Below are 11,322 nucleotides of genomic sequence, written 5' to 3'. Positions count from 1 at the left end.
TACCTGCTTTAATTCAGAAATTTTCCTCTGTGTCTCGGACATGAATATGTGTAAATTGTTGTGTGTGTCTTTGACCTTTGCTATTCCAATTAGATGTGTGTTTGTATTTGAGTTTGGTTTTTCTAAATTTGCTACTGCCATGGAGACTTTGAAACTACCCTTTCCGTGATCTGCTCTTATCTTTACCCAAATTTCGTCTTCTGGTATGACTCCATTGTGCCATGTCAACTGATTGCTTGTCTTATATCCATCTAACAGTGCTTTAAGGTAGTCAGAAATATTGTCAACGGATCCGTAAGTTGTTGGGATTGGTTGGCTATCTACAAAAAATACCTTCTGTGTTATGTTCACAAAATTTGAAACCAACTGCTTCCCATATCTTCTTTTCTTTCCTTCGTGTGGCAGATGCAATCCTGACATTTTTAAGAATCGCCTCTGTATTCTCATCTGACTATATGTGAGGCCTACTTTTTCTTTCATGGCCAGTGCAGTTTCCATAGACATTTTCACTCGCTCCTTTACGCCAGCTTTTGCGCTTACCTCCCTTCTAGTGTTCATTGGAAGTATTTTCAATTCTGTTGTCTGTTGTATGTTAGTAGATGTGTCTGATGAGCCTGCTATTTGTCGTCTAACTCTCTGCATGAGTCTTGCTCTTTTCTTTTTGGTTGGTGTACGTACAATTGCGGTATCTTTCCTGGGTTTTATTATTTTTTTCAATATGATTGGTTGGCCTCCTGTCTTACAAACAACAATTTGCTCTGGGCTGGAATTGAGCTTTCTTCTAACAAGGTGTGTTAACAGCTTCTCCTCTAATTTACCAAGAGGTTCGTTTGACTTTTTTTTGAAACGATTCGAAATAAGTTCGATCATCCTTGCCATTTATCCTCGTGGTTGAGGCTGTGTTGTCGGGGATTGAATTAGAGACATGTCGGCCAGTTGCCATAGGATGTAACGGAGTTCGGTGAACTTGGAATTGTGAAGCATTAGTTGACAATTCAATTCTAACATCAGTACTAGGTACTACTAGCGGTAGTAGCGGTGCTTGGTGCAGTACTGGCGCTGCTGAAACAAATGATGGTGACGACCATGTTGATGGTGACGACAGTGTTAGTGCTGTTGATAATTGTGGTAGCTGTGGTATTGTTGGTGGTGATGGTGACACGGGCATTGAGGGCGGTGGTGGTAGAGATGGTGGTGACAGTGACAGTGCTAGACACGCAGGTATTGATGGTAGTGACGACAGTAGTGGTGTTGGAGACGCGAGTGGTGGTGGTGTTGGTAGTGATGGTGGTGACAGACATGCGGGTAGTGGTGGTGTTGGTGATGACAGTAGTGGTGTTGGAGACCTGGATGGTGGTGGTGGGAGTGGTGTTTGCGTTTGTAGTGGTAGTGGTAGTGGTAGTTTTTGTGATTGTTCTGCCGTCGGTGATGCGTTGCTTTTCACTAATAATGATGATGATGATGATGATGATGATGATGATGATGATGATGATAATGATGATACAGATCTTTCTGTTGTTTGTGTGGATGATTCGTCTCTAATAGGTTTACCTCTATAATTAGAAAGTGCCTTATGATGTGAACAAGTGATGCAATTTTCAATACTCAATGAGGGGTCAAATTCTTTCCAAAATTGTTCCGTTTGGGACAGCACTGCCTTCATATTGAATAGCATTACACTGCTGCGACCCCTGTTGATTGTTCTTATTTTGAAGTCACATTTTGAACACACAGTTTTTGAATGTTTATCCGCAACGTCATCAGAAATGTTGATATTAAACATAAAGAATAATGCGTCTTGGTGACTCAAACACAATTTTGGTTTTTTTCTCGACATTTTTTGTTTTCTTGATAAAGAACGGCTACCGCAAAGTCTGCATAGTTCGTTAACAAAGCGCGAGTGTATTTCAAGCGTGTGATTCATTTTGTTATTAATCATACATTAACCCAATGTTTTTGTTATCTGAGAGGAATCAACAACACAAGAAGGTTAAAGAATTGGGAATACCACAATGCAAATTTAACCAAAATTTTAACAGTTACCTGTACCCTTTTAATTAGATGTTTTAATCATTTTAATCCTAAATGAAAAATTACTCATGAAAATTGCTCACTAATTTCTAGAATTGCTTTGTTCTTGACATCACAGTTTCAAAAATATAATAATCGCAAGCTTCTAACTTAACCAAAATCAAGTTTAGGAACTTATGTAACCATAACGCGATTTTTAAGCAAGTACTCTTTGATTAAACAATTTACTGTAATTAAATTAAAAATCACTCAAGCCAATCACTTACACACGGTAGAGGCCTTTTTAGGGGTAAAAATATATCTGTTCTAATAAGCACATGTCCTTAGAAATAAGAAAATGAAAGCTGCTGTAGATATAGTTTACAATTAATTATATTCTAGACCAGTGGGTGTATTTGATGGCATGTAATAGTGCAGGGGAGATAAGAAAAATAACAATCATACGTAACGTATTACGTTTGTCTGCCGGCAGTTAGCTCCGCCTCGCTGACCCCTGGTCTGGCACTCGTGTGGAGTGATGAATCACGCATGGTGCCGTGAAAACTCAAAGGAACGATGTACGATGAAACAAGCAACCGTCATCATCATCATCATCATCATCATCATCATCATCATCATCATCATCATCATCATCATCACCACCATCATCATCATCATCATCATCATCATCAATTATCTTAATTATTGTTATTACTGTATTCTTTCTTTCATAACGTGTCTACTGTTAATATAAAATACTCTTACTATAAAAAAATCACCATGTATACATATCAGACCAGTCATCCCTTTCACACACCAGATATCCACCATTGGAGCTGGGAGGTGACGAAAAACATGACAAGTGGATTGTACTCACAACCATACAAGAACCAACTGATGACGTCAAGTACTTGGCTGGCATTGATGGCTGGCAAGTGGTCGTGGTGGGGGACACGAAAACACCCAAAAACTGGACGTAGGTCAATCCATCTTTTATGTTAGTGATTGTTTACTATAGTTCATGTGTGGATGGCATCAAACCACCCAAAAAATGGACGTAGGTCATGTAAAGCTTTATCATATGCGCGCGCGCTTGTGTGTGTGTGTGATTGTGTGTGTGTGTGTGACATCAAACCACCCAAAAACTGGAAGTAAGTCAAGGAAAGCTTTATGATATGTGTGTGTGTGTATGTGTGTGTGTGATTGTGTGAATGTGTGTGTGATTGTGTGAATGTGTGTGTGAATGTGTGTGTGATTGTGTGTGTGACATCAAACCAGCCAAAAATTGGACGTAGGTCAAGGAAAGCTTTATGATATGTGTGTGTCTGAGTGTGTGTGTGTGTGAGTGTGTGTGTGTGAGTGTGTTTGTGTGAATGTGTGTGTGATTGTGTGTGTGTGTGTGAGTGTGTTTGTGACATCAAACCACCCAAAAATTGGACGTAGGTCAAGAAAGCTTTATGATATGTGTGTATGAGTGTGAGTGATTGTGAGTGTGTGTGTACGTGACTGTGTGTGATTGTGTGTGTGTGACATCAAACCACCCAAAAACTGGAAGTCAAGGAAAGCTTTATGATATGTGTGTGTGTGAGTGTGTGTGTGAGTGTGTGTGTGTGTGAGTGTGTGTGTGTGAGTGTGTGTGTGTGACATCAAACCACCCAAAAATTGGACGTAGGTCAAGGAAAGCTTTATGATATGTGTGTGTCTGTGTGTGTGTGTGTGTGATTGTGTGTGCGTGTGATTGTGTGTGTGTGACATCAAACCACCCAAAAATTGGACGTAGGTCAAGGAAAGCTTTATGATATGTGTGTGTCTGTGAGTGTGTGTGTGTGAGTGTGTGTGTGTGATTGTGTGTTTGTGACATCAAACCACCCAAAAATTGGACGTAGGTCAAGGAAAGCTTTATGATGTGTGTGAGTGTGTGTGTTGTGTGTTGTGTGTTGTGATTGTGTGTGTGGGGTGATTGTGTGTGTGTGAGTGTGTGTGTGATTGGTGTGTGTGTGAGTGTGTGTGTTGAGTGTGTGTGTGTGATGTGTGTTTGTGACATCAAACACCCAAAAATTGGACGTAGTCAAGGAAACTTTATGATATGTGTGTGAGTGTGTGTGTGTGATTGTGTGTTTGTGACATCAAACCACCCAAAAATTGGACGTAGGTCAAGGAAAGCTTATGATATGTGTGAGTGTGTGTGTGTGATGTGTGTTTGTGACATCAAACCACCCAAAAATTGGACGTAGGTCAAGGAAAGCTTTATGATATGTGTGTGAGTGTGTGTGTGATTGTGTGTTTGTGACATCAAACCACCCAAAATTGGACGTAGTCAAGGAAAGCTTTATGATATGTGTGTGTCTGTGTGTGTGTGTGTGTGTGATTGTGTGTGCGTGTGATTGTGTGTGTGTGACATCAAACCACCCAAAAATTGGACGTAGGTCAAGGAAAGCTTTATGATATGTGTGTGTCTGTGAGTGTGTGTGTGTGAGTGTGTGTGTGTGATTGTGTGTTTGTGACATGAAACCACCCAAAAATTGGACGTAGGTCAAGGAAAGCTTTATGATATGTGTGTGAGTGTGTGTGTGTGTGATTGTGTGTGTGTGATTGTGTGTGTGTGTGATTGTGTGTGTGTGAGTGTGTGTGTGTGATTGTGTGTGTGTGAGTGTGTGTGTGTGAGTGTGTGTGTGTGATTGTGTGTTTGTGACATCAAACCACCCAAAATTGGACGTAGGTCAAGGAAAGCTTTATGATATGTGTGTGTTGTGTGTGTGTGTTGTGATGTGTGGTGTGATTGTGTGTGTGTGTATTGTGTGTGTGTGAGTGTGTGTGTGTTGTGTGTGGTGTGTGAGTGTGGTGTGTGAGTGTGTGTGTGTGATTGTGTGTTTGTGACATCAAACCACCCAAAAATTGGACGTAGGTCAAGGAAAGCTTTATTATATGTGTGTGAGTGTGTGTGTGTGATTGTGTGTTTGTGACATCAAACCACCCAAAAATTGGACGTAGGTCAAGGAAAGCTTTATGATATGTGTGTGAGTGTGTGTGTGTGATTGTGTGTGTGTGATTGTGTGTGTGTGTGTGATTGTGTGTGTGTGAGTGTGTGTGTGTGATTGTGTGTGTCTGTGTGTGTGTGTGTGTGATTGTGTGTGCGTGTGATTGTGTGTTTGTGACATCAAACCACCCAAAAATTGGACGTAGGTCAAGGAAAGCTTTATGATATGTGTGTGAGTGTGTGTGTGTGATTGTGTGTTTGTGACATCAAACCACCCAAAAATTGGACGTAGGTCAAGGAAAGCTTTATGATATGTGTGTGAGTGTGTGTGTGTGATTGTGTGTTTGTGACATCAAACCACCCAAAAATTGGACGTAGGTCAAGGAAAGCTTTATGAAATGTGTGTGAGTGTGTGTGTGTGATTGTGTGTTTGTGACATCAAACCACCCAAAAATTGGACGTAGGTCAAGGAAAGCTTTATGATATGTGTGTGAGTGTGTGTGTGTGATTGTGTGTGTGTGATTGTGTGTGTGTGTGTGTGATTGTGTGTGTGTGAGTGTGTGTGTGTGATTGTGTGTGTCTGTGTGTGTGTGTGTGTGATTGTGTGTGCGTGTGATTGTGTGTTTGTGACATCAAACCACCCAAAAATTGGACGTAGGTCAAGGAAAGCTTTATTATATGTGTGTGAGTGTGTGTGTGTGATTGTGTGTTTGTGACATCAAACCACCCAAAAATTGGACGTAGGTCAAGGAAAGCTTTATGATATGTGTGTGAGTGTGTGTGTGTGATTGTGTGTTTGTGACATCAAACCACCCAAAAATTGGACGTAGGTCAAGGAAAGCTTTATGAAATGTGTGTGAGTGTGTGTGTGTGATTGTGTGTTTGTGACATCAAACCACCCAAAAATTGGACGTAGGTCAAGGAAAGCTTTATGAAATGTGTGTGAGTGTGTGTGTGTGATTGTGTGTTTGTGTCATCAAACCACCCAAAAATTGGACGTAGGTCAAGGAAAGCTTTATGAAATGTGTGTGAGTGTGTGTGTGTGATTGTGTGTTTGTGACATCAAACCACCCAAAAATTGGACGTAGGTCAAGGAAAGCTTTATGAAATGTGTGTGAGTGTGTGTGTGTGATTGTGTGTTTGTGACATCAAACCACCCAAAAATTGGACGTAGGTCAAGGAAAGCTTTATGATATGTGTGTGAGTGTGTGTGTGTGTGATTGTGTGTGTGATTGTGTGTGTGTGAGTGTGTGTGTGTGATTGTGTGTGTGTGTGAGTGTGTGTGTGTGAGTGTGTGTGTGTGATTGTGTGTTTGTGACATCAAACCACCCAAAAATTGGACGTAGGTCAAGGAAAGCTTTATGAAATCTTTGCCAAACCCACTGCCCCCAATTACATTGATTATTTACGATACAAATGAGTGTGTATGAGTGTGTGTATTTAAGTGTGTGTAGGTGAGTGTGTAGGTGTGTGTGGGTGTGGTTGTGTGTATCGTTGTGTGTGTATGGGTGTATGTGTGAGTATGGGTGTATGTGTGAGTGTGGGTGTTTGTGTGTGTTGTGTTTGTGTGTGTCTGTGTCTCTGTGTGTATATGTGTATGTGCGTGTATGTGTATGTATGTGTGTATCTGTGTGTCTGTGGGTGTGGATGTGGATGTGTGTAAATGTGTGTATGTGTTTATGTGTGTATATGTGTGTATGTGTTTGTATGTGTGGGTGTGTGTATATATATATATATGTGTGTGTGTATATATGTGTATGTATGTATATATGTGTGTGTATGTGTATGTAGGCCTATTTGTGAATCTGTGTGTATATGTATATGTAAATATTGTAACACGCCTAACCGGCGAGTCTTGTTTTTGTTGGCTCTTTCATTTACGTGTTTTGAGTGATTTTTATCTGACATTTGGCCTGGATTTTAATACCATCTGATTGGTGATAGTCTTGTGGTTTTATTGATATACATTTTAACGATTTCTAACGGAATATTTTTCTAAAATTTTAAAATTTAAGTTTGGATTTTCCAAACTCGAACATAGTTTTAAACTGCTATTTGTTTACAGCCATATTGGAAACTTTATTCACTGTGCTATATTTTACAACTTTTAACAACTACCGTGTACATCGATCTATTTATAATACTAATTTTATGAACAGACTCAGAGGGGGTAGACGAAAACAACGCCCTATAACCACCGTCATTGGTCATCGGCCAACCCCACGCCCGGTCCCCCTACGACCTCGATCCTCGCTTCAATTTATCAACACTAGTCCCCCATCCAATCTAATCACTTCAATGAGTAATCCTCAACGTTCCTTGTCAAATGTCAACACTGTCCGTGACAGTCAGTATGAAATTAACGACCACCATGACAACAACTCGCAGCAACAGCACCGTCTTGAGCAACAACAACAGCAACAAAAACAACAACAACAATTACAACAACAACAACCTGCACGTAGTGATCATACCAGTTTAAAAATTGGATTACTAAATGTTAGATCGTGTCGTAATAAAACTCAAGACATAATCTATATTATTGCATGAAGATCATAAAAAATACTATTTTTGTCATCTTGGAAACATGGCTTAATCATTCATATGATGACCCAGTCCTGAAAGCAATTACACCCGATGGCTTTTGAATTAAATCATTTCCACGCATTGGTAGGAAAGGAGGTGGAATTGCAATTATTTACAACTTATCACTCTTTGACAAGATATCATTCCACCATGATAATTTTAGAAGTTTTGAATACGCTGGATTTGCCATTCATGAAAATAATTTTAAAAAGTCGTTTCACTGTGTCTACCGCCCACCACCAACAAAACAAAATATCAACAATTGATTTTTTATCAGAGTTCGGAGAATTTATGTCTATGCAATCCATTAACAAAAATCATAATATTTTTATGGGTGATTTTAACATTGATTATTTCGGAAACAAAAATGAATCGAAAGTATTTCGGGAGATTATTGACACAAACAACTATATTCAACTTGTAAGCGGTCCTACAAACAACCATGGCCACACAATAGATCATGTCATTACAGACATTGAACATTCTCTCTCTTCACCTGTCTCAAATATTGATAAATTAATCTCTGACCATTATTTAATTGTGTTTTGCGTTTTATTTCAAATGAAGCACGAAGTAAAAAGATGATAACATCTCGTAATTTGAAGAATATAAACATGAACATTTTTAAACAAGATCTTGACCATAACGTTAAAAATATACATGATGCGAATGGTCTCCACGAGTCAATTGTTGGTACGGTGGACAAGCATGCTCCCTTAACAACTAGAGCAGTAAAAGTGAGACGTCAAGCACCCTGGTATAATACAGAAATGAAATTGAATGGATTAGCCAGGAGGCGGGCAGAAAGAAAATGGCTCAAGTCCAGAGATTCTGTCGATAAAAAGCGATACATCGCGGCTAGAAATGATGCAAAAGCCGTCAATTTCAAGGCCAAAAAGAAATTCTATGAAGAAAGCCTCAAAGAAGTGGGACGTTCGAGACAATTCTTTGCCTTGACCAAGGAACTGCTGGGACAACAGACGCAATCAGCTCTCCCATCTTTAATCGATCGTGCAGATCTACCAACTCGCTTTGGTCAATATTTTATAGAAAAAACGGATACCATCAGGAAAGAACTCTCGTCTGAATCGATCCATACAACATTTGACACGTTTCATGGTGATTCATTAACACATTTTTCAAAGATTACTGAAGCTGACTTATGTGATTGCATTATGTCGTCTCCAACTAAAGTTATGATTTAGACCCCGTAAACACTGACATTCTAAAAAAATGCATTGATGTATGTGTGTGTCTTTATGTGTGTGTCTTTATGTGTGTGTTTATGTGTATGTGTGTGTTTATGTATGTGTGCGTTTGTGTGTATGTTTAGGTGTGTGTATGTGTTTATGTGTGTGTGTGTGTGTTAATGTGTGTGTATTGTTATGTTACTTCAGTTGTCAATCGCGTTGTTCCTAATTTGTGATGATTCGCTGTATAAGCGCTTACATGTATCACTTTTGTGTGTGTGTGTGTGTGTGTGTATGTGTATGTGAGTGTGTGAGTGTGTGTGGGTTATGTGTGTATCTATGTGTGTATGTATGTGTGTAATTATGTGTGTGTTTGTATGTATGTGTATTTATGTGTGTATGTATATGTGTGTGTATATGTGTGTGTGTATGTGTATGTATGTATGTGTATGTATGTATGTGTATGTATGTGTATGTATGTATGAATATGTTTGTATATATGTATGTCTGTATGTATGTGTGTGTATGTGTGTATGTATGTGTGTATTAATGTGTGTGTTTCTATGTGTGTATTTGGATATATGTATATATGTGTATGTATGTATGTGTGTGTATGCATGTGTTTGTATGTGTCTGTGTATGTATGTGTATTCATGTGTGTGTATGTGTATATATGTGTGTATGCATGTGTTTGTATGTGTCTGTGTATGTATGTGTATGTATATATGTGTGTGTATGTATGTGTGTATGCATGTGTGTATGTATATGTGTGTATGTATGTATGTATACATGTGTATGTATGTGTGTATGTATGTGTATGTCGTGTGTATGTGTATATATATATATGTGTGTATGTATGTGTATATGTATGTGTGTATGTATGTGATGTATGTGTATGTATGTGTGTATATATGTGTATATATGTGTATGTATGTGTGTATGTATGTGTATGTCGTGTGTATGTGTATGTATATATGTGTGTATGTATGTGTATATGTATGTATGTGTGTATGTATGTGATGTATGTGTATGTATGCATGTGTGTGTATGTATGAAAAAAATTGCCCTTCCTATTTTGTTATTATGGGATATTTATGAAATATCATCATGAAGATTATGAGTAAAGTTATATATTTTGTTCTTACCACCTTTATCAAAATTACCACCGCCATCATCATCATCATCATCATCATCATCATCATCATCATCATCATCATCATCATCATCATCATCATCACCATCATTAACATTGCCGTCATCATTACCATTACATTACCTGTATTTCATTTAAAATTCTCAAAAGAATAAAACCCAATCCACTATTCGAGAATGCATCGACTTTCTTTACTACTTATCGCCCAATCATTTTTTATCTTTTTCGCCAGATTGGAAAATTGTCATTTCATCGACGTGGATTTCCAGGAAAACATGGGTCTCGGGTTGACGAAGATGCTGTCGTACAAATCCTACACTCGTAAAAACCTGGGTTACTTGTACGCCATTGGTCATGGGGCAAAGGTCATCTATGAAACAGATGATGACAACAGGTCAGTCAATACGTAGAACAGTCTGAAATGTCAAACTAGAAATGCTACTAAAAATAAAACTGCATTTTAAAAATGCCCTTGATAAAACATTTTGCTTTAAAATGCATCGTATATGACAAAATATTATTAATATGTCACTGATAAGAATGGATGATTTTCTGTTTGATTTTTGTTTTAATATTTGGGTCAGGTTTGTTTATTGTGAAAATACTAACGAAAGAGTGACAAATGGAGAGGCTTCGGATGGGAACAATACAAACAATGGACGTTTCGGGTACAAACCCTTCTTCATCACAACAACAAACAAATTAAGGTGGAAAACAAATACAATAAAATGCAATATAACTTGTATCGTCTGTACTCAATGGTGGTTGGAGTATGAATGAAACGTTAGCGTGGCGTAGGTAGTGGATAGGGTGTCCCAGGAAAGTGATCGGGATGATAAAAGAGGTCTCTTATCAACCCGAAAAGTCCATTGTCTGTATTGTTCCCATCCGAAGCTCTCACAACTCCTTTCAGATTTGAATTCGGTCCCAACGACACAACACGCTGATGTACAACCAGCTACGCCATTTATAAATGGTTGATTGATTTCCGTCTTCCATTTCTTTTCAGACCATTTGACAGATTGGCCAATTTCCAGTACAGCAAGACCATTTCCGGTTTGATGTTTGCCGGATCCCATCTTTTCAATGCCTACCAGTATTTCGGCCAAAGCACTCTGTGGCAAAGAGGATATCCGCTGGGAAAAGTCGCCAAAGTCATCGAGAACACGTTCAGGTAGTTATTGTGTCGTTTTAATGAAGAACACATTATGTGCTAATTGGTTCTTCTTCTTCGTTCCTCTGATGGACATCTATGGCTGCAGTCCGATATCTGCTATGAAGTCTGTGGTCCGCTTTAGGTCCTCAGCCTCGCCATAGAGCTTTGTGTTGAGTGTTGTAGGGGTGACCCAGTGGTTCGAACGTTGCACGTTGTATAATGGGCAATCCATAAGCACATGTAAAGTGGT

General features: G+C 38.8%; 1 protein-coding gene across 1 annotated transcript; it reads left to right on the top strand.

Annotated features, from left to right (window-relative positions):
- Positions 1 to 1,950: 1,950 nt before the first annotated feature.
- LOC144961698 (uncharacterized) lies at positions 1,951 to 11,090 on the top strand (the record flags this gene model as incomplete). Its single annotated transcript, XM_078894795.1, has 4 exons — positions 1,951 to 2,014; positions 2,806 to 2,986; positions 10,149 to 10,310; positions 10,926 to 11,090. Coding segments are annotated over exons 1-4 (572 nt in total), but the record flags the coding sequence as incomplete, so codon positions are not given.
- Positions 11,091 to 11,322: the final 232 nt, after the last annotated feature.

The sequence above is a fragment of the Berghia stephanieae genome, unplaced genomic scaffold (assembly GCF_034508935.2).
Source record: "Berghia stephanieae isolate SIO BIC M18660-M18661 unplaced genomic scaffold, UCSD_Bste_1.3 scaffold365, whole genome shotgun sequence".
NCBI classification, from domain to species: domain Eukaryota; kingdom Metazoa; phylum Mollusca; class Gastropoda; order Nudibranchia; family Aeolidiidae; genus Berghia; species Berghia stephanieae.
This window is presented reverse-complemented; position numbering and strand designations above follow the sequence as displayed.